The sequence below is a fragment of the Chiloscyllium plagiosum genome, chromosome 4, assembly GCF_004010195.1.
Source record: "Chiloscyllium plagiosum isolate BGI_BamShark_2017 chromosome 4, ASM401019v2, whole genome shotgun sequence".
NCBI classification, from domain to species: domain Eukaryota; kingdom Metazoa; phylum Chordata; class Chondrichthyes; order Orectolobiformes; family Hemiscylliidae; genus Chiloscyllium; species Chiloscyllium plagiosum.
This window is the reverse complement of record NC_057713.1, coordinates 45,781,810-45,809,548: the sequence shown is the minus strand read 5'-3', so window position 1 is coordinate 45,809,548 and position 27,739 is coordinate 45,781,810. Positions and strand designations below refer to the sequence as shown.

The window sequence follows — 27,739 nt, the reverse complement described above, 5'->3', positions numbered from 1 at the left end:
CACATACTAGGGCATGAAATCAGTAACAGCATCAAGGACCCTGACACACGGTGATATCTACCTTTTAAGTACAGAGCTTTATGAACAATTTAGATTACATTACATTACAGTGCGGAAACAGGCCCTTCGGCCCAACAAGTCCACACCGACCCGCCGAAGCGTAACCCACCCATACCCCTCCATTTACCCCTTACCTAACACTACGGGCAATTTAGCACAGCCAATTCACTTGACCTGCACATCTTTGGACTGTGGGAGGAAACCGGAGCACCCGGAGGAAACCCACGCAGACACTGGGCGATCGTGCAAACTCCACACAGTCAGTCGCCTGAGGTGGGAATTGAACCCGGGTCTCTGGCGTTGTGAGGCAGCAGTGCTAACCACTGTGCCACCGTGCCACCCTTATTCCACTGATAACAGACTTAAAGACATGCAAAAGCTTTAGACACATACTTAAATACTTTCAAAAATTATCACAGACCATCTCAAACACCTTTTAAACTTACCTGCCTAGGTTCTTGATTCCAGACTGTAAGGAACCATGAACCACATCTCCTGTAAAAGCTGGCCCAGCTCCATCAAAATTGCAAAGAGTCTGAGATGCCCATCCGAACAATATTGCTGGCAATGTCAGCAGGACTGCATGCAAAGCCTCTACCCTTTACTCATGGCAAGCGGACTTGGTTGAGATAGAAATGGGGCTCCTCTAGTCCACACCACTTGTACCCTTCAAGGCCTCCTCTACCACCAAGTTTCAGATAGCTGCATCTGGAGGAGGGACTATTCACAGATACTACCACATCACATGGATGGATCTTCTTTTGACAGGGTAAAATCTCTCAATGTCAGTCTCAGGGAGTGCCCAATTTTACCTCATGCCAATGTCAATTTTGAAGCAAACAGTTTAACTGTTGTGACAATGCTGTGGCTTTAAGAAGTTTGCCCTGGATTTTTTAAAAAGCAAGAGAGGTAGCGAGCAGTTAGTAAGTGAGTAAACAGCTTGTGAGGCCTTAGGTGTTTTATTAAGTTGGAACAATAGAAGCAGCCTGAATAGGTGTGGTCAAGCTCCCACAGAATCAGGGTTTTTATGTTTAGCTTTTAGCAATTGCTGCTAGCTTCTTGAAAAGATGGAAGCATGTTTTTATCCCTCTCTCAGTTACAGCCAAAAGCTGGGGGATTCTTGCCTGCTATAGTAGTTCGATGTGAGACAATCTATTTTCTGATTTTGCATTTTTGCAGGGATGTGTTTATGTGATGTTAATACATTGGAACAATTATAGAGACATAGAGTCATAGAGATGCACAGCATGGAAACAGACCCTTCAGTCCAACTCGTCCATGCTGACCAGATATCCCAACCCAATCTAGCCCCACCTGCCAGCATCCAGCCCATATCCCTCCAAATGCTTCCTATTCATATATCCATCAAGATGCCTTCCAAATGTTGCAATTGTACTAGCCTCCAACACCTCCTCTGGCAGACCATTCTACACATGCACCACCCTCTGTGTGAAAATGTTGCCTCTTAGGTCTCTTTTATATCTTGCCCTTCTCACCCTAAGCCAATGTCCTCTAGTTCTGGACTTTCCCCACCCCAGGGAAAATACCTTGTCTATTTACCCTATCCATGCCCTTTCATGATTTTATAAGCCTCTAGAAGGTCACCCCTCAGCCTCCGATGCTCCAGAAAAAACAGCCCTAGTCTATTTAACCTCTCCCTAAAGCTCAAATCCTCCAACACTGACAACATCCTTGTAAATCATTTCTGAAGTCTTTCAAGTTTCACAACATCCTTTCGATAGGAAGGAGACCAGAATTGCATGCAATATTCCAACAGTGGCCTAACCAATGTCCTGCATAGCCACAACATGACCTCCTATACTCAATACTCTGACCAATAAAGGAAAACAAACCAAACTCCTTCTTCACTATCATATCTACCTGCAACTCTACTTTCAAGGAGCTATGAACCTGCACTCCAAGGTCTCTTTGTTCAACAACACTCCCCAGGACCTGACCATTAATTAACAATAGCTACTATATCTATTATTCCGTTAAGTTTTTCAAAAGAGTTAAGTTATTCCAATTCTGTCTTTCCTTTATTGTATTTTAACTATAGTGGATGAATAAAGTGTGTTTTGCTTTAATTCCAGTAGTTTGACCAATTGAATTGCATCTGGAATGCAATACCTTACATTTACCTTTAAAATCAGAAAATGTTAGGGTCTAGGCTATCTTCTGCATATTTTGAGGGGTTTTGGTCTTGTCCATAACAAAATTACCAATGTAAAAAATTTACATTATACAAATTTCTTGAGGTAAATTCATGCCAAGGCGGTTGTAGAATGATCTGGAATAATGCAAACCATTCTCAAAATAAGTAGATGATGTATCAAATAAAATATTTAACACCGATGGCAGGAAGATTCTATTTTTTAAGTTGTGAAACCTGAACCTAACAACAATGGGAATAACTAATGTGGATCCGTAAAGTACTTGAGAATTCTCTCATGTTTTATAACATTGCATTAAAGCTTGATGGAAGAGTATTTAACAAGCACACACAATACCTAAAGCAATTGTACACTTGTATTGTGCAATTTCAAAGGGATTAAGCTTCTACCGAGGTCAGTCTGTGCACTGAGTGATGAGTTCAATAGAATTAACCCTAAAAGTTAATAGATTATGTGTGTGTATCATGTACAAACATTCTAACCTTTATTTGTGTGAATTGATGTGAAAAAGTCTTCTGTAAGAATGACCTTCATCTCTAATTTCTTGTTAAAGGCTTCACACATCCATCATAAGCCATCAGGACGAGAACTTAAAAGCACATTAATCACTTTGCGTTATCATGCATATATCACAGGCACAGGCACTAACCTGTCTCCTTTGAAGAAATAGGTTTTACCAACTTCTTCCCACCACACTGCTGTATCAATACCCTGAGAAGGGACTCCACTTCCAAGTTCCACCACATTCTGTGGATAGCCTAACTCCAGTGTCGCTTCCTTGAAGACCCAGTACTTGCTCCCTATAAGAAATTCATCAATTTTAAAACATTCTATTGAGTAAATTATTCAGCTAAAAGATGTCTATCTCATAAATTATCTGGTCTTGCTAAAAATAATAGTCTTTATTTTACTTTTTGATTGATACATTTTCAGTGAGAGTGACTCATTCACTTGAAGCTCTAAAAGCACAGGTTAGGTTTCCAGTTCCTTTCTGGTAGCATTTTCTGAACTGTTGTCATTACTGTTAAGAAGGAAGATCAATAGGCTGCTGTGTATAGTCTGAATTCTCAATGTATTTCAACACATTTAGACCGGAATAAAGAGAAATCAAATACAAATATTTAGTAAATAAATGTAACCTTTCACCAGTTGTGAAATTGATTTCATCACAGAGGAGGAGATCATGAGGTGTGCAACATTTTACACAATGTTCAAACTCAAAAGCAGAGTGGTTTGACAAATAAGAATTGCAACTTGAATCCTTTAGCTTCTATTGTATGTATAGTAACTGAGATGAAATTATCTTGACTCCATACAAAGTATTTACAAACTTAAAGAGGTCTTGGCAATTGACCGTCACTATTTGTTATTATGGACACTGTACAATTTGCTGCTGGTTTTCCAAAACAAGATTCAAATTACAATAATGTATCAACTGTAATAGTTAATGATGGATCATAGAAAATCAATGTGTCATATTACAAGTTTATTAGATATTAACAAAGCTAATAAAAATGGTTCACATTCAATGAGCCAATTCTTTCAGTGGATGAGCAGTTAATTGTCTTGACAACTGGAAAATGTTTTTCACTGCAAGTGGACAACTTCATGATAGTATAAGGTGGTGGGCTGTGGGGTGAGAGAGAGAGAGAGAGAGAGAGCGGGGGTCAGAGGGAGAGCAATGCATATTATTCCTGCTAATTCATTCTGGAAGCTTGGGTACACACTCAAAGCTTGCCTGGTCACACCACTCTAAGTTCTTTTTTCTGAGTTCAAAAATCTATTGCACATTTCAAAAGTTTTGTTAGCTCATGTCTGCAGTCATTTTAGCCAAGGTTCCACAAGATCTCTTACATACTTTATATCTTCATGTTTGATAAGTATAAATTTAGGATTATGTTAACACCTCCCTGAACAAAAACCTCTTCATGGATTGTTATCTCTGGTGGTCTTTGTAGACCGTGTGTCTTATTGGCAGCCATTTTAATGAATTCTCTCATTTTGTGAAAATATCCGTTATCAATTAAAATCGCTTTTTTAGAAGTCTGATATGTGAATCCAGCCAATGAAATTACAATTAAAATTAATATTTGATATTATGAAGAATTCATAACACCACTGTTTTTCAGGAAGGTTTGGTCCTTCTGCTCGTACTCTGAGCTCCTCTATAAAGAATGCATTTGGCATGTGCCAGATCTTCCCAGAATTCTACCATCTATTATCGAGGCTGAGGGACATCACTAAAAAGCAGCAATGTCCTGGGACTGAGATGATTGACCTGCAAGAACTACAAAAACTTCCTTATGTTAGGTTTGATTTCAACCAGTGGAGAGATTTCTCATCGATTTTCATTGACATCAGTTCTGCTAGGACTCCTTGATATCACATTTGTTTAAATGATATCCTGATGCATCTGTTTGATGTTTGCAACAGGATGTATTATTTCTATTAAAGTGTGTGGTTGATAGTAGATTCCAAATAGATATCTGTGGATATCATGTGCAGGCTAAGCGACCTGTATCGAACAGTCCCGAAGTAAAGGACCAAGCTCAGAACAATTGCATACATATTGGAAGAATGAGGTAAAATGGTCAAAAGTGCCTTCTTCATCTGAATCTCAGATGTTTGGGTCTAAAGCTCCACTCTGCGCACCTTGTGTTTCCTAATGGGCATGGATTCATCACGCTTTGTGCAGCTCCTTGGCAGAAACCTCAGCATAACTATTGGAGTTTGGAATTGTGTCCTTTGTCATATAGGTAAACTTCAGAACTAGACGAGGGGGAGTGGCGTTTTGATAAGGGATAGCATTACAGCTGTGCTAAAGGAGGATATTCCTGGAAATACATCCAGGGAAGATATTTGGGTGGAATTGAGAAATAAGAAAGAGATGATCACCTTATTGGGATTGTAATATAGACCTCCTAATAGTCAGAGGGAAATTGAGAAACAAACTTGTAAGGAGATCTCAGCTATCTGTAAGAATAATAGGGTGGTTATGATAGGTGATTTTAACTTTCCAAACATCGACTGTGACTGCCATAGTGTTAAGGGTTTAGATGGAGAAGAATTTGTTAAGTGTGTACAAGAAAATTTTCTGATTCAGTATGTGGATGTACCTACTGGAGAAGGTGCAAAACTTGACCTACTCTTGGAAAATAAGGCAGGGCAGGTGACCTGAGGTGTCAGTGCGGGAGCACTTTGGGGTCAGCGACCATAATTGTATTAAATTTAAAATAATGATGGAAAAGGATAGACCAGATCTAAAAGTTGAAGTTCTAAATTGCAGAAAAGCCAATTTTGACGGTATTAGGCAAGAACTTTTGAAAGCTGATGTGGGGCAGATGTTCGCAGGTAAAGGAGCGGCTGGAAAATGGGAAGCCTTCAGAAGTGAGATCACAAGAATCCAAAGAAAGTATATTCCTGTTAGGGTGAAAGGAAAGGCTGGTAGGTATAGGGAATGCTGGATGACTAAAGAAATTGAGGGTTTGGTTAAGAAAAAGAAGGAAGCGTATGTAAGTTAGAAGCAGAATAGATCGAGTGAATCCTTAGAAGAATATAAAGGCAGTTGGAGTATTATTAAGAGGGAAATCAGGAGGGCAAAAAGGGGACATGAGATAGCTTTGGCAAATAGAATTAAGGAGAATCCAAAGGGTTTTTACAAATACATTAAGGAAAAAAGGGTAATGAGGGAGAGAATAGGGCCCCTCAAAGATCAGCAAGGCGGCCTTTGTGTGGAGCCACAGAAAATAGGGGAGCTTCTAAACGAGTATTTTGCATCAGTAGTTACTGTGGAAAAGGATAGGGAAGATATTGATTGTAGGGAAATAGATGGTGACACCTTGCAAAATGTCCATATTACAGAGGAGGAAGTGCTGGATGTCTTGAAATGCATAAAGGTGGATATATCCCAAGGACCTGATTAGGTGTACCTTTGAACTCTGTGGGAAGTTAGAGAAGTGATTGCTGGGCCTCCTGCTGAGATATTTGTATCATCGATAGTCACACATGAGGTGCTGGAAGACTGGAGGTTGGCTACCATGGTGCCACTGTTTAAGAAAGGCAATAAGGACAAGCCAGGGAACTATAGACCAGTGAGCCTAACGTCGGTGGTGGGCAAGCTGTTGGAGGGAATCCTGAGAGACAGGATGTACATGTATTTGGAAAGTCAAGGACTGATTTAGGGATAGTCAACACGGCTTTGTGCGTGAGAAATCATGTCTCACAAACTTGATTGAGTTTTTTGAAGAAGTAACAAAGAGGATTGCTGAGGGCAGAGCGGTTGATCTGATCTATATGGACTTCAGTAAGGCATTCGACAAGGTTCCCCATGGGAGACTGGTTAGCAAGGTTAGATCTCATGGCATACATAGAGAACTAGCCATTCAGATACAGAACTGGATCAAAAGTAGAAGACAGAGGGTGGTGGTGGAGGGTTGGTTTTTAGACTGAAAGCCTGTGACCAGTGGAGTGCCATAAGGATCGGTGCTGGGTCCTCTACTTTTTGTCATTCACATAAATGATTTGGATGCGAGCATAAGAGGTACAGTTAGTAAGTTTGCAGATGACACCAAAATGGAGGTGTAGTGGACAGCGAAGAGGGTTACCTCAGATTACAACAGGATCTTGACCAGATGGGCCAATGGGCTGAGAAGTGGCAGATGGAGTTTAATTCAGATAAATGCGAGGTGCTGCATTTTGGGAAAGCAAATCTTAGCAGGACTTATACACTTAATAGTCAGGTCCTTGGGAGTGTTGCTGATCAAAGAGACCTTAAAATGCAGGTTCATAGCTCCTTGAAAGTTCAGTCACCGGTAGATAGGATAGTGAAGAAGGCGTTTGGTGTGCTTTCTTTTCTTGGTCAGAGTATTGAGTGCAGGAGTTGGGAGGTCATGTTGCGGCTGTACAGGACATTGGTTAGACCGCTGTTGGAATATTGCTCTCCTTCCTTTCGGAAAGATGTTGTGAAACTTGAAAGGGTTCAGAAAAGATTTACAAGGATGTTGCCAGAGTTGGAAGATTTGAGCTATAAAGAGAGGCTGAACAGACTGGGGCTGTTTTCCCTGGAGCGTTGGAGGCTGAGGGGTGACCTTATAGAAGTTTACAAAATTATAAGGGGCATGGATAGGGTAACTAGACAAAGTCTTTCCCCAGGGGTTGGGGAGTCCAGAAATAGAGGGCATAGGTTTAGGGTGAGAGGAAAAAGATATAAAAGAGACCTAAGGGGCAACGTTTTCACACAGAGGGTGGTACGTGTATGGAATGAGCTGCCAGTGGAAGTGGTAGAGGCTGGTACAATTGCAACATTTAAGAGGCATTTGGATGAGTACATGAATAGGAAGGGTTTGGAGGGATATGGGCCGGCAGGTGGGGCTAGATTGGGTTGGGATATCTGGTCGGGTTGGACCGAAGGGTCTGTTTCCGCATTGTACACCTGTATGACTCTATGACTCTATAACTGTTCATAGGTTGAAAGAATCAACAATAACATTTGCTGAAAGAAAGAAGCTAAAAGCAATTAACTATCCCTGGGAGAAAGGAGTTGAAACAGGATAAACAAATTAATTCCTGGGAGACAGGAAATAATATCTGTTTGATAATTAGTTGCCTTGTGATAAAGGGGCATTAAAGACTGCCCTGCAGAAGAATTTAAGGAGTTAATGGCAAAGTAGGCTGTGTTTTGAACAGACAGTTAACACTGAATGTAACAAAGAATAGAGAAGCTACAGCTGATAAAAAAGCAAACTACAGACCTTCTAACTTCAGAAGTGTCATAAATAATGTCACACCACAAACTTAACAAGACAGAAAATCCAATAAGAATTCAACTTCGGAATTCTTCAGCTGCAGAATTCTGGACAACAACAATGTACCAAGATCGAACCCTGGGCATCCAGAGACAGACACTGTTGGTTGGAATCGTTGCTAGATTCCACCATTAGTCAGGTAATAGCTAAGTTGAATTGTGAAGTTTAACTTGCTGACTTGAAGGATCTTACTTTGGTTACTACATGCAATAAAGCTTTAGCAATTTTGATTATCTGTGGAATTTTTAAAATAAGCACCTGAATTAAAGGCAGCTTGTGGTAATTTGCACACACCTTAATATCTTGGGGGTTTTGATGTGTTGCACACTTGTCTCAAGTTGATTATTGTGTGCCTTTCAAACTAACAGTATAGCAACCAGAAGTACCTTTCATCCCATCAAAACAGCCTTTTAATTAGATTAATCCTATTCTTTCCTCTTTTTGCTTCTACACATTGCACCATTGAATTGATGTTTATTTGTTGCTATTTGGTTTGAACTTTACTGATCCAAACACTCAAAGCCTATTGTTAACATGGGTTGTCCCACATATCCCTTAGGTATTATTCTTCAACCTGATCTCAGCACAAAACAAAGTAGAAAATGCAAGTTTTAACCAGTGTCATCAACAGGAAGTGCCACTTTAAGAGGCAACCAGCATAATTTTTGTTTTTGTTGAAGGCATCCAGACCACTGATAACTGTACCTGTATTTGAATGAGTGCACTGTGGGAGATTTCACTGTAGACAGGCAGAGCCAATTGTCCTGGTTAAAATGTTCAGTTGCACCAGTAGGATTTACAACCACTTTGTGATCTCTCCTTGCATGTTCGTTAAACTCCTGAGCTGCAGTGAAAGGATATGTGAGACTAGTTCAAGGTGACTCACAGCTCATTTGCTATCCTTTCCCATTGGAACCATGCTGTCAACTCTCACAGCCTGATAGACTTTCTATGATGGCAGAGACCAAGTCAATAAGAGATCCTGCTGTGTGGAGAATTGCTGTTTTCAGTCCCCAGGTCTACCAAGCATTGCAATTTAATTGAGCTTATCAAGAAGGTGCATTCAGTTATACACATCTGTGGGGTCACATGTAACTACTCATTCTCAGAAATGCTGGTAGAATTATTTTATCGTTACAACCGAAAAAAAAATTATTTCCGTCTTCATCAACACATCAGAAATTTAGCATTAGACAACATTAAACCTGGCCTATCTCCTGAAATTTGTCAAAGATCGCTAGTCAGATTATTGTAATGTTGGTCGAGGCTAATGAAGCTTCTGATTGTAAGAAAGGAATAGATTATTGAGTCTTTGAGCTGAACTTATTTCAGCAGCTATAAATAGCCAGTGCAGGAGCGTGGAGTATTAAGAAATGCCCTGAAATATTGTGAAAGATTTCTCATATTTATCACAATCTCATTCTACTCGCAAGGCAGTGATACGAGAAATAGTCTTTGAAAATACACTGAACCAACAAGTCAATCCTGCAGGTATAAATACTGAGATAAAATTCAAAAAGGAAAAATGTATGATCAAGCTGGAAACAAATGCATGCCATCGCAATCTTAAACTGCTGTAGAATCCAACAGGAAAATCGAACTTGTGGATTATATATTTTTAAATATATAAAAACTGTGAAGAACTAGCAAATTTTGATTCAGTAGTTTAATAAAGCTTTGTAATGGTTCATTTTTTAAAAATGCTTCATTACCTGAAACATTTTGTCTGATGTTCCCTCTGTATTTTCCTTTTAGTGTGAGTAGTTGTTTCTAGACACCCAATACTAAAGCTAATCACTATTGGAATAACTTCTCTACCACTAACATTTTCACTTTAACTCACAAAAGACATTGGTGGACCTGCAGCGCACTTTGCTGTAAGAGAGTCTGGGAGTCACTGAACTGTCCACTTTTCTTGACATCAGCATGAATTGAATGCTTAGCTGTTCATAGTTAGTGGTTTCACAATGTCCTGTCATTCCACCTGATCTTTCATTCCAGCAGACTTGTTATCCTGGCAGAGCACTGCTTTCCCATTACAGTAGGAAGAGCTGCAATATGTTTCAATAATCTCTCAATCCTACGGTGCACTTTTCCAGTGGCTGATTAATAGCTTTAAGTGGTTTTCAGTTTCACCTAATAGACAAGACACAAAATTCACAATAAAATAACCTGTAACTTAGTAACAGGCTGCATTTCTGAAGCTCTTTATTGATGTATGGACATTATATCAAATGGTCTGTGTGGAGCTGCAGACCGATCTGCAGTCTAATGCCTCTTAAATTGGATGACTGATGAGTATGAAAAACAACTTTCAGTCTCATTTAAGAAGCTTTTCTATGTTGCTGAAAAAGGCAAACCCTTTTAGAAGCATATCTGGACATGGAAAATAAAAGTAGTCAATTTATATAAGTACATGATTGAACAAACATTTGTTGATGTAGGACTCTTCTTTGGGCTGTTCTTCAGATTGTAGAAAATCCAATTAATTACGATGATCCAAAATATATATTCTGGTATTTAGTTGTGGAAAATATACTAGTCTTTTCATTTTGTATGGATGAGTATTAATTACTTGGAGGCATGTTGCTATCGGTTGATGGGCGAAGCTTTGAAGATGTGCAGTTCGACCTTGCAGACCTGATAGGACTCTCAGCCTTTGTTAACGATTCAAAAGCTCTTGAATGCACATGCAATGCTAGCACACATTACAGTATTCTAAGAATAAGGGATAAGGCAATGACCCAAATCTTCTGCCCTTAGACTTGGTGAGACTTGGAACTATGATGCAAACCCTGCTTTGGGAACCCATAGAATTCCTGATGCACTGACTCTTGGAATTGCCTTGGAAGTTTAAACTCTGAATGGGCAATTCCCATTATCCCTGGAACTCTTCAAAAAGTCTTTGACTCTTCAGTTCGAGTTGGAGACTTTGGTCAAATCTGATATCGTCACGTGGATAGTTATTCTTAAAAAATCTAGTCTAACTGTTTGGTAAATGCACAACTGGCCCTTTTATTCCTCCCTCAAACTCATAATTAGTTCCCTGACAGCACCCACCCACCCCCAATTAAGACCCACACTCACCTTACACAACTACTGCCACCCCGTATACCTACCCAACTGTCACCCCATGCACCTCCATTTCCTACCCAGCTGCTAATGTCCCAACACTTCATCCACTTACCTATCCATTTACACCTATACGGTCACTCACATCCTCAGTGTCAGACGATGTTCCATCAATGCCAGAGGATTTGGACTTGTATACTACCTGGCTTTGAAATGCTATTCTTTATAGGTACAAATTTTCAAAATGTCAGCAAAACTTATTAATGCCTGTTTTTGAGCCAATTTAACAACTCAGGTTTTTAGGTAGGTAAGATTTTATTTCAAAAGCAGCAATGAGAAAATATTAGTGGGAAAAATGGACAAAGACAATGACTTATATTTGCAATCTTTCTCAAAAATAATAAAGGTCTTTAGTGCATCACAAGAGCATTATAAAACAAATATGATACTGAGCCACACAAGGAAAAATTGAGTCAGACAATCACAAGGTTTATCAGAGGTCTGCCCAGCTCATTTATTGTGTTTATGCCCTCCTGAGGTTTGTTAATTCCCTAAACTGGAAATCATTTGTCTGCTATTTTGACTACACTGACAGACAAATGTTATTATCTATTGACAGGATGAACTGAAGCAAAGGGCACGATATCACCACAGATACTCCTGGACAAATATAGGTTCCTCTAGTATTCGAAAAGCATTCATCCTACAAGAAATAAATATTTTGTTACCAAGGAAACATCAGATTATTTTCTTCTCATTCAGAATGGCATGAAATTTTTGGTTTTACTGATTTTTGTCTAATCTGATCAAGGTTGTAGGCTCTGGCTGAGGTGTGAAAATACCATCTTTCATTTCACTGAAGCTTCCTTGTTTGGCTGTACCCTTTCCCCCAAGATTGTTGCAGTGGTGGTGTGGCTTTTGTAACCACATTTTGACTTGGTTTGTGTCCTTACTGTTCTGACATTTTTTTCTTCTTTGATCATTCTACCCTGTTCCAGTGCTCTTGTGTTTCATTTAAATTCCTAATTCTCTCCCACCAATTTTCTCAATGCGCCAGGTTTTCAGCTTTCGTGCATTGGGTCTGAATGACTTCTCATCCTGAAGTGATTTCAACCAATATCTCAATCCATATTGTTCTCTCTTGTCCACTGCTTTTCTGAACTTCCATTGACATCACTGTCAGATGTAATGGGTGGCAGGCCCAATGGGAAGCCTGCCTGGTTTTCCCTGTGTCCTCTGGCCTCTGGGGTGAGGGGAGGTGCTCTCTCCTTGTAGCAAGGAGCCCATTCTCAAATTATAATCCAGCCCAAGTCGAAAGTTGTGTGATTTTTAACTTTGTCCATCCCAGTTCAACATTGGCTGCTCCACAATATAAACAGACATTGTCCAGTTGAGCCAAATGATATGTTTCAGTGCTATGCAATGGATAGGGTGAGATGTGTCGATAGTTTCTAATAGGAAACACAGGCAAATTTAGTTTCTCTGTATGTCGTGGATTCTTGATGGTATGAGGTGCATACCTTTGTCAAGTTCCCTCCTGCATGCCCATCTGGTTGATCCTGCAGATAGGTTCCTTGCCGCTGTTTAGAGGACTGTGGAGCTACCGCATGGGGGAGTGTTTCTTACGGGGGCAGCTAGAGAGGCCTCAGAAGATCCTAACCTTTCCTCAGACCCCTGACTTTCCTTAGGCTTAGGATAAATCAAAGATGGCCAGCCACATTAAAATTTGATTAGATTGGCCACCCCTCATTTATACCAGTTCTGTTAACTGCATAAGATTGAAGATGGGTTGGAGATTTTAAAAGTTTTAATGTCTCTCCGAGCCCAGCACATTCAGTTTTGGGAGTTCTCAGTCTGAGTTAGTTACGGAAATGAAAAACCTTCATGGGGCATATAATCACAATACCAATATTCACACAGTGCATGTTTGCTTTTAAAATGTGAAGGTGAAAAGCACTATGCACATTACTGCAGATGATGGAAATCTGAAATAAAAACTAAAAGTGCTGGAGAAACCCAGCATATCTGGCAGTATCTGTGGAGGGAAAAACAGTGTTTAAGCTCTGAAGCTGTTTAGAAGAAGGGTTTTGAAGAAAAATCACACTGGACTTGAAATGCTAACTTTGTTTCTCAGCTAAGAGATGTTGCCAGACCTGCTGAGTTTCTACTGCACTTCCCGCAAATGTTTTAGAATTGCATTGTATGTATTGCATCCATCATTTGGTAATCTGCTAAAATGGTTGCCAGGATTTTCCCAGTTGAAGTTAAAGAATGGCAGAGAGTGACTGCCATCATTCCCAAAGATTGGGGTGAGTGATCTCATATGTTGATCAAACACTTTTCACCTTATCACTTAAAATGCATCCCTCACTGAATTACATTGCAAGTGAGATGCGAGTGCACACCACTGCTGGAATTGCCAAGCTTCCAGGATACTGGTCCAGCAGGATACCACTTCAGTGGCTGCAACCTCCAAACTACCCCTCACACTGAGGTGCTTGCCTCTGAACACTGGCCAGGTGGCAATGAAGAATCTAAGCTTGCTTCTTGGTTAATGGAGAATGATGTGGAGGTGCTGGTAGACAGGTGATGGAGAGAAGGTCGGTCCTCTTCCTTGAGAGAATCCTGGACTAGAACTCCCAAGTCTCTTTTCACATCAGACTTCTGAATTCTCTCCCCGTTTCGAAAAAGTTCCATGCTTCTATTCTTCTCACCTAAGTGCATGACCTCATACGTTCCCACATTGTACTCCACTTGCCACTTCTTTGTTCACTCTCCTAACCTGTCCAAATCCTTCTGCAGCCTCCCCGCCTCCTCAATGCTATCTGTCCCTCTCCTTACCTTTCTATCATCTGCAAACTTAGCCAGAATACCCTTGGTTCCTTCAACTAGATCATTAATGTATAAAGTGAAAAGTTGTGGTCCCAACATTGAGCCTTGTGGAACACCACTCATCACCGGCTGCCATCCAGAAAAGGACTATTTTATCCCCACTTTCTACTTTCTGCCAGACAGCCGAGCTTCTATCCATGCTAACACCTTGCCTCTAACACCATGGGCCCTTATCTAACTCAGCAGTTTCCTGTGCGGCACCTTGTCAAAGGCCTTCAAGTATTAGAACTCTGGAATGTAGTCCATCTGGTCCAGGTGACTTATCCACCTTCAGCTGTTCAGTTTTTCTCGTACCTTTTCCTTGGTGAAGGCCATCATGCTCAGCTCTGCCCCCTCACTCTCTTGAAATTTTGGGATATTACTCGTGTCTTCCACAGCGAAGACTGACGTGAAGTAATTACTCAGTTCTTCAGCCATTTCCTTGTACCCCACTATTATCTCTCCAGTATCATTTAACCAGAGGTATTTAACTGTCAGGTCCCACTCTAATACCCGCAATTGCCCCATCACAGTTACTATTCCCTTAGAAACCCTGTACAATGGGACTCATCCCATTGTTCAGCTGCCTTCTTTCCCCAAGGCCCCATGGACTAACCCTGATGATCCCCTTAATTACTGACCAATTGCCCTAATTTCTCTGCAGGACACTGACTGATCAACATCTTATTGCGGGACTGTTTTCAAGTAACCATGAGGACTGACTGTGGCCCAATATCTGAACCACAAGATCAAGCAGCTGACTGGCTAATACCAATGCCTAGACTGGAATCAGGCCATTCCCATGACTGATTGTGGAAATATCTCCTGACTGACTGGAGTCCACACTCACTCCACTAAACACTTAACGCACCTGACTTTCACGCACCATTATTTTCTGCAAGCACATGCTCAGTGAGAGGGAAAATATGGGCACAAAAATCAGGGAGACAGTTGATGACAGAATTAAAGAAATTAGCATTGTCGAAAGGACATTCTGAGCAGTCTGACAGACTTAAAAGTAAATAAATCTCCAGGGCCAGATGAATTGTATCCCAGGTCATTGACATTAGGCAAGGGAGGAAATAGCAGGGGTGCTTGCAAAAACTTTCAAATCCTCTCTGGTTGCAGGAGAAGTGGACTGGAGGACAGCCAATGTGGAACTGTTATTCAAGAAGGAAGCAAGGGATAAACCAAGAAGTTACAAGCTGGTCAGTCTCAGTTTAGTGGTGGAGAAACCTTTGGAAGCAATTCAGAGGGACAAAATTAGTCTGCATTTGGAGAAAAACAAGAACAGTCACCATCGCTTTGAAAAGGGGATGTAATTTCCAACTAACTTGATTGGAGACCAGGTGTGTAGATGAAGGCAATGTTTTTGATGTAGTCTACTTGGGCTTGAGCAAGGCTTTTGATAAGGTCCCACACGGGAGCCTGCTTACAAAGATAAACACCCTTAAAGTCTAATGACATTTGGCTAATTGGATCCACAATTGGCTGAGTGGCAGGAAGTAGAGGGTGATGGTTGAGGGATATTTTCTGACCGGAAGACTCTGCCCAGCGAAGTCAGTGTTGGGACTCTTGCTGGTTGTGGTTTATATTAATAACTTCGACTTGAATTTAGAGGGTTGATCAGTAAATTTGCAGATGAAACAAAAATTGATGGTGTGGTAAATAGAGAGGAAAATAGCCTTCGATGACAAGAGGATATAGTCAGGCTAGTCAGGTAGGTGATTTGTGGCAAATGAAATTCAACCTGGATAAATGCAAGGTGCCGTATGAATAGAGCCATTGAGATGTACAGCATGGAAACAGACCCTTTGGTCCAACTTGTCCATGCTGATCAGATATCCTAAATAAACTAATTCTATTTGACATATCTCTCTAAATCCTTCCTATTCATACACCTATCCAGATATCTTTTAAATGTTGTACTTGGGCCAGCCTCCACCACCTCCTTTAGAAGCTTATTTCATACAAGCACCATCCTTGCCTTGAAAAAGTTGTCCCTTAGGATGCTTTTGGTAGGATCCTGGGAAGCACCGAGGATCACAGAGACCTTGATATGCATGTATACTGATCCCTTAAGGTTTCAGGACAGGTGAATATAGTGTTAAGAAGACATATGGAATACTTAGCTTCATTAGTTGAGGCAGAGTTTAAGAGTTTACGCCAAATCTGTATAAACCATTGGTTAGGCCACAGCTAGAGTATTATGTGTCGTTCTGGAATCCACATTACAGGAAAGATGTGATTGCACTGGAAAGGATACAGAGGAGTTTTACCACGATGTTCTCTGGGCTGGAGAGTGTCAGTTATGAAGAGAAATTGGAAGGATAGGGATTGCTTTCCTTAGAGTAGTGGAGACTGAGGAGGGGAAGATATGATTGACATATGCAAAATTATGAGGGGATGTTGATAGAGTAGACACAAAGGGACTTTTCCACTTAATGGAGAGATCAATGACTGGGGCCATAGAATGAAGGTAAGGGGCAAGAGATGTAGAGATGTGAGAAAAAAACATTTTCACTCAGAGGGTGGTGGGAATTTGGAACTCACTGCTTCTGAGGGTGGTAGAGGCAAAAGCCCTCATAACATTTAAGGAGCATTTACATGTGCACTTGCAATGCCAAGACATACAAGGTTATGGGCCAAGTGCTGGAAAATACAATGCGAATAGTTAAGTGATTGTTTTTGACTGGCGCGGATGCAATGTGCCAAAGGTCTTTTTCTGTGCTGCAGCTCTCTGACTATATGACTGTTTGCCAGGTAAGCTGCAACTACATGCTGTAAGTGTGATTTTGACACTGCATGGTATCATACATTGATATGTCTGCCCCTTTCTGATTGATTCACTGTCACATCAAGTGGCTCCTCACCATCTCAAGATGTCTGTCTCCAGCACAGTAGAAAGACCTTGGTCTCTAATTGGAACAGCCATTCCGTAAACCGTAATGGACATTGGCAAATCAAGCTGCGAGCTACTCACTCTGCTTAACTAGTCAGGGCTTTGTGGCATTGAGTTTCTCACTTGTGGAAATGCGATGCTAATATACTGAGTTGGGTTATTAAGACCATAAGACCATAGGAGCAGAAGGTAGGTCATTTGGACTATTGAGTTTGCTCCACCATTCGATCATGGCTGACAAATTTATCAACACTATTTTCCCGCTTTCTCCTCGTAACCTTTGATCCCCTCAGCAATCAAGAACCTATCTCTGTCTTAAACGTATTCAATGACCTGCCCTCCACACCTTCTGTGGCAATGAATTCCACAGGTTCACCACTCTCTGGTTGAAGAAGTTTCTCCTTATCTCCATTCTAAAGGGAGATACCGTGTATTGTCAACATCACATTTTCAGCATGTGGTAGCAGCTTACCTGGCATAGTCATACAGTCAGAGAGCTGCAGCACAGAAAAAGCCCTTTGGCCCATTCTGTCCAAGCTGCTCAAAAACAATCACTTAACTATTCACATCACATTTTCCCTTTACTCTAAGGCTGTGCCCTCGGGTCCTAGCCTTTCTGCCAATGGAACTATTTTCTCAATGCCCATGCTGTCCAGGCCATTCAGTATTCTCTAAGTTTCAATCAGAACCCCCTCATCCTTCTAAACTGCATCGAGTATACTCCCAGAGTCCTCAAACATTCCTCATATGTTAAGCCTTTGATTCCTGGGATCATTCTCATGAACCTTCTCTGAATACCTTCCAGGGCCAGTATATCCTTCCTGAGATATGGGGCCCAAAATTGCTCATAATACTCCAAATGTGGTCTGACCAGAGCGTAAGAATTACATCCCTGCTTTCATATTCTAGTCCTCTCGAGATGAATGACAACTTTGCATTTGCCTTCCTAATTACCGACTCAACCTTCAAGTTCACCTTCAGAGAAATCTGGACTCGGACCCCCAAATCCCTTTGTACTCCAGATTCTGAATTTTCTCCCCATTTAGAAAATAGTCCATGCCTCTATTCTTCCTACTAAAGTGCACGATCTCACACTTTCCCACATTGTACTCCATCTACCACTTCTTAGCCCACTCCCCTAACTTGTCTAAATCTTTCTGTAGCCTTCCCACCTCCTCAATACTACCAGTCTGTCCAGCTATCTGCAAACTTAGCCAAAATGCCCTCAGTTCCTTCATTCAGATAATTAACATATGAAGTGAAAAGTTGTGGTCCCAATATTATGAATGAGATGCAAATGCATGGAAATAAGCTTCTTGTGCTCCAGTGTTAAGGTTCTAAATTCACCATCTCAGGAACTAAACCAGGAGCAATATCGTCAACATTAGGAATCCTATTTTTGGACCCTCACCTGATTAACACATCTCACTTGCCATCATTTTTTGCTACGTCAGAGTCAGGTCCTACTCTTCCTAGTGTGTAAAATGATTTCAGAGCAATGGGAACACCAGCAATATTCCATGGGAACAACCAGCTTGGCCAGCCCAAAGAACTGCAATAACTACTCCAGGTTAGAAAAAGATATCACGCTTAATTAATTAATTATTCAATTAATATGGCAACAATAGGGAATATCCAACCTGGTCAAGAGAGGCCAGATTGGCCTCTACTGTACTGGGCACTAATGTACCCAGCAACCTCATTCATGAGATCAATGTTTCTGTGACCACACTATGTCCTCTTCCCTGTTCACATATACCACAGGACTATATTGATTGGAATCCATTTTGGTGTTGTTCCTTCCCACTGACCATTACTGAATGAATGTCGTGTGTTCCTGTGCAATTTAAATCACTCCAATTGCAAATTAAATTGGATTATGCAAGAGAGAAAATGATTTCGTCTGATAACGCCCTGAGAATAAAAATTGGGTTTGCAGGAGGAGAGATTCTGCGGGGGAAAAAGCGCTCACCAGAATCTTGTTGCATATATATTCACCTGTGGGATGACGGTATTGCTGGCTAGTCAGCATGTATTGCCCAGCCCTCATTGCTCTTGCGAAGGTGGTGATGAGCTGTTTTCTTTAACCTTTGCAGCCCATATGCTGGCGGTCCAACAATGTCCTGAGGGAGGGAATTCCAGGATTGTGACCAAGCCTCAGTGAAGAAATAGCAATATATTTCCTAGTCAGGAAGGTGCATGGCTGGGACGGGAATTTGCAGATAGTGATCATCCAATGTATCTGCTGCCCTTGTTGTTGTTGAAGTGGTCATATGTTTGAAAGGTGCTGTCAAAGGATCTTGCTTGATTGGTACTACATCCACTTCCTCCACCATCATCTTGTGTACTTGCTACGAGATGCACTGCAGCAATTTTCCAAAGTTCCAAAGTTATCACCAATAATTACGAGTTGGAACACTGATTGGGAGTCGAAGAGTGTGGTGCTAGAAAAGGGCAGTATCCGAGGAGCAGGAGAATTGATGTTTCAGGCATAAGCCCTTCATCACTGACTGGGAGGCCCAGTAGCAAATGCAGATGCATTGAGCTGTCTCCCGCTGGCAGCTACACTACTGGTGGTACTGCCATTGCAACAGTCTGCAATGGTTTTAAAGTTTCTGGACACATTTCCAGTCACACATGACAATAACAGGCTTTGGATTCAGAAAGATCTGGTCCTGGCAAAACTGAAATAGCTGTTGGTAATGGCGGAAACAAAAGGGTCATCATAACCAGAATTGAAACCTTTTCGGACCCGGAGACACCCAATCACAGTAGAAGACTGCATTTTTTAATGGGGAGCAAGAGTGACTCTTCCGAGCACAGGTTGGATACTGGCTGAAGTCCACCAGGGTCATCCAGGGGTTCCCAAAATGAAGATGTTGACGAAAAGGTATGTCTGGTGGCCAGGACTGGATGTGGACATAACTGCATTGGTGGGGCGGTGTTCAGAGTGCTAACATGGTCAGAAAATACTGGCTGCAGCTCCCCCACATTCATTGGAATGGTCATTCCTGGACTTGGTTACACGTTGACTGGGCAGGTCCTTTCATCAGCTCAATGTTCTTAGTCACTGCAGATGGCCACTCAAAGTGGCTGGACGTGTGCAGAGTTCATTCATCCAACGGGGAAATGACAATTGAAAAACCTCACGCATCTTTTGTAATACATGGACTCCCGGAAATGTCGGTCACAGATAACAAGCCATTGTTTACCAGTAAGGGATTTGAGTATTTCCGAAAGGTGAATGGTATTCAACATATAATGACAGCCCAATACCATCCATTATCGAATGATCTGGCAGAAAGAGCAGACTAAACTTTGAAGACAGGCTTAAAGAAACAGCCTATAGCTTCACCAGACACCAAACTCTCCTGGTTCCTATTTGATTTTAGGACCACTCTCATGCAACTACAGGGATAGCTCCAGCACAGTTGCTAATGGGCAGAAGGCTCTGCACGGGGTGAAATCTGGTCTTCTTGGACCTGAAGGGGAAGGGTGAAATGGCATCAGGAAGGCCAATGCTAGAATCAAGACTCTGCTAAGGGAGAGAGACAGTTTACTTCAGGGGATGAAGCTTGGTGCAGGAACTGCAGGAATAGCCCTGCATGGGTAAGAGGCATGGTTGATGTGAGATCAAGTCCAATGGTGTATAAAGTTTGGGTAGGTGCGACGGTCCTGAACAAGCACGTGGACCATATGAAAGCTGCAAACGTGCAAAGGGTGCAGGAGCAAAACATGCCTGGCTCCTCAACAGCTTTCCAACTCTTCCGGAATCTGTTGTCTCTCTGTCTCCATCAAACATTGAAGATACCTTGGAATCTAACATGGACATGGCAGATGTCACTGTTTTGATGCCTTAGCCACCTGATGAACAGAATGAATTTCTTCTGAGACACACCAGACGCAAGAGGCAAGCTGCTGTTACGTTATACACCACCCATATCAGAGGCAGAGTTGGAGGAACCTGTCCCAGTACTAAAACACCTCAGGACGATCTACAAAAAAAATGAACTGGCCTATGAGCTTGGACTCAAAGGGTGGGGGGCGTGGGGAAGAGGATGTAGTGATTGCAACGAGGTCAGCCAGGAAGACCTCACGGAGTATGAATTCTGTGTTTGGGGCTGTTAGCCTGGTCCAATCAGGGAGCTCTGGCTGACAGATATGAACAGGAGTATCAGATATCCTGTTCACTCTGACAGCTGGCTCTGACAGAGCTGGATCAGTGTCAAGGATTCTCCCCATGTAAATAAAGCGTGACTTGATGACAGGATACCAGCATCTGCAGAGTTATTTCGGACTGCTTCAGATTAGCCCCCTTAAGATAATCACTATGCACTTCAGGAGGTTTGTTATAGCTACTCCTTCCTATAATGTGAGCCTTCTCTCAATGAGTGGTTATGCACATTCCTCTTGCTCTTTCTGTCTATTTCACTGCCTCGGCTCTAGCTCTTTTTCCTCTCCTGTAAATGCCAGCAGATCCCAATTGGAATATATCGTACTGTTTCTGGTGTCCCACATTAAGAAAAATATGTGAACCCAGGGAAAGTCTAATGGAAAGTTAAATAGGATGATGAAATTAATTAAGGTTGAATAGCAGATAACAACTATAAATCTCATTCTCTTGAGGGTAAGGGATGACCTTATTGAGAAGTTCAAAATAATGAAAGGAGTTAACAAAGACAGACAGGGAATGTTCTCTCTAAAAGATAAATTTAGAAGGGGGTGGCAGAATCCTTGACTTCAAACAAAGAAAATCTATTTTTGTCACAGCTTATGTATAATGTAGCAGCCACTGTGTTGGAAGATAAGAAATGTAAAGTCATTTGAGGTATTTAATGAGAAGAAACTAATTATATGAGAAGTAAGTGCATTGAGGGATTATTCAGAAAAAAAAGAGTAATATGGTATTAGTTTCTATGATTAATAAAAGCGACAGAATGGTCTTTTGGGCAGAATTGTGTGTAAACCTTTTATTCCCTTTAAATTAATGTTAAAAGTCCATTTTATGTAAAATTCAATTTTCTATAAAATCCTGTTTATAAGGTAAAAGCTCCATGTAGGTTTTGTGTAAACTTTACAGCACCATTTAATGATTTTCTGGGCTACCCTAAGTGGAATGTTTTATATTGCACTGATATTAAAAGTCCTAATTTTAACATAACCCAGATTGTGAAAACAGAGTTACATCAGATGTCCAATTTACGCTCTATAAAATTTAACTCCAGTTAAGTTAAAACTTTGGAAAAATCCATGGACATAAAATGAGTGTCTGAATCAATCCCAAATCATTTTTATCAGATGCATTCGATTGCAATTGAAAGCATTTTTATGATTGTGTTTGTATTTGTTAGGGGTAATTTACAGAACTCATTCTTGTGGTTAGAAATTCTGTTTTTCAAGGAATTAGGTATTGGAGCATTTGAAACAAAAACAAATGTTACTAGAGAAACTCAGCAGGTCTGGCAGCATCTGTGGGAAGAAAGCAGAGTCCATGTTTAAAGCCTGGGGATTCTTCATCAGAACTGGAGGATCTAGATTTTGCATGTTTTACATGTCAATCTATGCTTTCTTCAATGGGTGAATTTATGCTGCAAAGAAACTAAGAGCACATGATATCAAGTCGCATTCTAAAATGTAATAGGACAACTGGACTTGGACGTTTTCAGAGGGCGTTCACGAGAATTTTCCCAGGAATGAAAAGCTTGATATATGAGGAATGTCTGAGGGCTCTGGGTCTATACTTGATGGAGTTTAGAAGGAGGAGGGGGGATCTAATTGAAACAGACAGAATACTGAATGGCCTGGACAGAGTGGATGTTGGGAAGATGTTTCCATTGGTAGGAGAGACTAGGACCCAAGGGTGCAGCTCTAGAGTAAAGGGAAGACCCTTTAGAACAGAGATAAGGAGAAATTTCCTCAGCCAGAGAGTGGCGAATCTATGGAATTCATTGCCACAGAAGGCACTGGAGGTCCGGTCATTGAGTCCATTTAAGACGGAGATAGATCTGTTCTTGAGTATCAAGGAGATCAAGGGTTATGGGGAGAAAGCAGGAAAATGGGGTTGAGAAACTTATCAGCCATGATTGAATGTTGGAGCAGACCTGATGGGCTGAATGGCCTAATTTCTGCTCCTATGTCTTACGGTCTTATGTAACCTTGTTCGGAAGAAGTACAAAATAGAGGAGAACCCATGGCTCAATCTCTTCTTTAACGCAACATTCTCACCTTCTTTCCTTAAAGGCTGCTGGGATGTGATTCTACTGCCATTAGCAGCCTTCACACTTTAAATGGACAATCTTCATGTGTTAGCCTAGTCAATGTAAGGGATTGTCATGTCACAACTACCCTATTCACACAGCAGAATCAAAGTTGTTTCATGGTTTGAAAAGCTAGGAATTTGAGGCTTGAGCTTTAGAAGGGTTTGAGGCCCAGATCAAAGGCAGGGAGATGCATTTACCAGGCCACTTAGGACCGTGCCAGTCCTCTATGTGATTCTGATGCTGGGATCAGCTTCAGGTTGCATCAACTGACTCCTGGCAAAGAATGGCAGCCAGTTTAGTGTAATTACATTTGGTCTGTTAAGGATCCATTTCCGGTCCAACCGGCATTAGCAATTGGTAATGAAGGCAGCCACAGCGGACTATGGTCAAAGGTTGAGTACAGGACTGGAGACCTTTTGTCTGGTTGTTGGGGGAGGGTGTGTGTATTTGGAGGAGGGGGCTTAGTACATGAGGTCAAATGAATGGCCATCTTCTCCTGCTCCGTAATGGATGTTGGGCCATAGCTTGCCCCTCCAGGATGAGGGTCAGGCAATTATAGCTTTTTGAATAACGAAGTGATTGTACTTCCTGTTTTTATCCCACACTGTCTGTACCCTCACAGCAGCAGTGCCCACCTTGGCTGCTGGAGCTGCCAGTCACCCACTAGATTAGATTAGATTAGATTACTTTACAGTGTGGAAACAGGCCCTTCGGCCCAACAAGTCCACGAATAACGAAGTGATTGTACTTCCTGTTTTTATCCCACACTGTCTGTACCCTCACAGCAGCAGTGTCCACCTTGGCTGCTGGAGCTGCCAGTCACCCACTACTGGAGAGCTTTCTCATTGGTCTGCTAATGTTAAGAGCTTCCCTCCATTCAAGATTGGAATATGAATCTGTGTTTGTGACAGACTGAAAATTGTGATGGATGTGTCTAAAGCATGTCTGAACTTTTGGTAGATTTTAATCTAGGTGACAGGAGCTTCTGCCAGAACTAGGTAACATTGAAATATCGGTTAACCAGGGTTAACTGATGTGTCATAAACACTTTGTAACTCTCCCGCTCCATCAATGCTTTTTTCATCTTAGCATATCAGGGTATAGCAAATTTAAGTCATCATTAATGGGATCATCAGCTGTAGTCAAGAAAAGTCAGATGCAGGTAACCATGCATTTTTAACCCAAGTCAATTGTTTGATTTGAACGTTAGAACAGTCATTTGGTAGTACTGAACATGAACATTCATGAAAAAGAGACTTTGGTTTTGATGTTTCTCATCTTGCATTCATCAGGCCATTTTGCAAGAATACAAATTTGAGGAGAAAACCAACATTTATTCTGAATTAGGAGAAAGTGCTGACTGGTTGACAGGCAGACTCTGCTTTTGGAGGCATTGCCATGGAAGCACACAAGTGCGTCACACCGTGGGCCCGACTGATTGTCCTAATTCGTCTATCAATGTGACTCCTCACAAATTCAGGCTTATTCAGCGCTTGAGGGTTAGATGATAGGGGGCGCCTTCTTTTTCAGTATCAATTGTGTATGAATGAGAGCTTGTTTACATTGTCTGAAGATAATTTGTTTTCAATTCTATATGGGTCTGAAGTCTTCCCAAAGAGGATATTGAATGAGTGTTAAGGAGGTGGCATAAGGGGTATTGATGACATAAGAATAGGGTGAGGGGCGTGGAGTGTGAGGGGGCATGTGGAGGGGTTGGGAAGGAAGATTAACAGGTGACTCTAGTGGCTTTTATACAAGTGAGCTGAAATCTCAGAGAACACGGGCAGATTTCTGGAACTGCTCATCTAAGCACTTGACTTCCTCTATGGCCACATCTGGATAGTCACACCCATGCCCCACACTCCCAACATTAGTGTAAAAACCATGCATATGGGAGTTGTTTCCAAGGAGAAAAAGATTTCTTGACTTGAGCTTCCTACCTTGGTGGTATAAATCTGGCTGTTAATGTCCTTGCTACTTCATTCATTGTAAAAGCTTTGCATGCTCCTCAAAGTGGTGATTCCTTTCACTTCTGTTGCTTTCCTTCCTAATATCTAAAAAGGTCCTTCATTATTGGTTACTTTTGTAGATTTTCTGCAGCCAGATTGGAACTGGATTCATGCTTCCGGCTTGCAGAGTTTGAGTAAGTAAGGTTTGGAAACAAAAATGTTTGAATATCAGCATCTTCTTGTGAAATCCTACATGTAAATCTCAGAGAACAGATCTTATTTGAAAGTCTTTCTGAACAGGTGTGAGACACAATATCATTTTACGTCATGCATCAAAGCCCTGAGGCAATTGAACAAAATCATTACTTTTCCTGATTGTAGCTTGCTGTACTCATGAGGATAATTCAGAATATCAGTTTTACATAAGTTCAATTCTGAATTGTAATACTGTAATTTTTACTATTTTGTGAGTGACAATGGAGTCAAACCAAATTATTAATTGTCTGATAAATAACACCTTCTTCAATCTCTGACTGCAGTCACATTTGATTAATAAATGACAAAAGATTTGATTAATAAATGCTTTTCATCATATATTGCAAAATTACAATTTTGTACAGGAATAAACTTTGCATAACTTCAGATAATTTCTTAACTATGTTTAGCCTTTAAAATTTAATTTTCATTAACATAGTTTTTAAAAATTGGATTAACATAAAATTAAATAGCAAACTTCTGGAGCATACAATGATTAAAAAGGTGCAGTTTCTGTTAATTGTAAACAGCACAATTAGACAAAATCACTGAGGATGCTTGAAATATGAGACAGAAATCACTTTTTGCTCTGCTGACAATGATCACACTCACCTTTAAAAAACACAAATTTCCCATCAGGCCGCTCATACACTGCATCAATGTTTGAAGGCAAACCCCTCCAGAAATAAGCAATCTGCATGGGGTAACCATCCAGAACCTTATTGTTTCGAACACGCCAAAACCAATGGTCCTGCAATTGGAAAGTACTCGGGTTATATTTGTTCTGCAGCATTTGTGTTTACTGTTTACATTTGTGTACATTTACACATGCAACAATTTTGGATGGATGTTAAAAGGGTGGCCTAGCTAATCTCACCAGCTTGCTGCTGGCAAAAGTGAGGTATTTTTCAGGATTTCCTAATACCCTTGTGGAACTGACCACGTTGTGGAATTGGCCACCTCTACTGATGCGGAGGTGCCGGTATTGGGCTGGTGTGAGTAAAGTCAGAAGTCACATTACACCAGGTTATAGTCCGACAGGTTTATTTGGAATCACTTTACCTGATGAAGGAGCAGTGCTCCGACAGCAGTGCTCCACCTTCTGATACTGCCTCCTGCTGTGTTTTTCCAGCCTCCTGCCTAGCTATTCGTGTGACTTCTGACTGTGTAGGGATTGATTGAGCTGGTTTGCTGCCACTAAACCTCCTTTCAGCCTATCAAGTGCTGGACAATGCACCACTTTATATTATCTTAGGTTTGGAATAGAAAAGGTGAGGTCACCCTGTTAGGAGTTTTCTACAAGCCTCCTAATAGTCCTAGAGACGTAGAAGAAAGGATTGCGAGGATGATTCAGGAGAAGAGTGAAAGTATATTGACTGGGAAAGCTATAGCTCGAGTTCGTTAGATGGGTCGGTGTTTGTCCAATGTGTGCAGGAGGATTTCCTGACATAATATGTAGACAGGCCAACAAGAGGTGAGGCCATACTGGATTTGGTTCTGGATAACGAACCAGGCCAGGTGTTAGAATTGGAGGTAGGTGAGCACTTTGGGGACAGTGACCACAATTCGGTGACTTTTACTCTAGTGATGGAGAGGGATAAGTGTGCACTACAGGGCAAGAGTTATAGCTGGGGGCAGAGAAATTATGATGCAGTGAGGCACGACCTAGGATGCGTGGCTTGGAAAAGTAGGCTTCAAGGCAAGGGGGCAATTGATATGTGGAGCTGTTCAAGGAGCAACTATTGAGTGTCCTTGATAAGTAAGTACCCGTCAGGCAGGGAGGAAAGGGTCGCGTGAGGGAGCCGTGGTTTAATAAGGAATTGGAATCACTTGTTAAATGGAAGAGGGCGGCCTATGTAAAGACGAGGCGTGAAGGTTCAATTGGGGCGATTGAGAGTTATAAGGTAGCCAGGAAGGACCTGAAGAGAGAGATAAGAGCAGCAAGGAGGGGACATGAAAGGCCCTTAGCTGGTAGGATTAGGGAAAACCCTAAGGCTTTCTATAGGTAGGTCAGCAATAAAAGAATGACTAGGGTAGGAATAGGTCCAGTCAAGGATAGTAGTGGGAAGTTGCGTGTGGAGGCGGAAGAGATTGGGGAGACACTGAATGAATACTTTTCGTCAGTATTCAATCAGGAACAGGACATTGTTGTCAATGTGAGTACTGAGTCACAATTAAGTAGAATGGATGGCTTTGAGGCATGTAGAGAAGAGGTGTTGGAAATTCTGGAAAGGGTGAAAATAGATAAGTCCCCTGGGCCTGATGGCATTTATCCTAGGATTCTCTGGGAAGCAAGGGAGGAGATTGCAGAGCCATTGGCCTTGATTTTTATGTCCTCGATGTCTACAGGAGTAGTGCCAGAAGACTGGAGGATAGCAAATGTGGTCCCCTT

At 41.4% G+C, this 27,739-nt stretch overlaps 1 protein-coding gene across 4 annotated transcripts in view; it reads right to left on the bottom strand.

The window, feature by feature from the left end:
- The window catches only part of LOC122549012 (matrix metalloproteinase-16-like), a 252,380-nt gene that overhangs the window by 21,450 nt on the left and 203,191 nt on the right, over positions 1–27,739 (bottom strand). For all 4 annotated transcript variants that reach the window (XM_043688128.1, XM_043688130.1, XM_043688131.1 and 1 more), the window contains 2 exons: positions 25,960–26,098; positions 2,884–3,034 (listed from right to left, as the gene is read on the bottom strand). In XM_043688128.1, the coding sequence (XP_043544063.1) occupies positions 2,884–3,034; positions 25,960–26,098 (290 nt within the window). The remainder of the gene's footprint in view (positions 1–2,883; positions 3,035–25,959; positions 26,099–27,739) is intronic.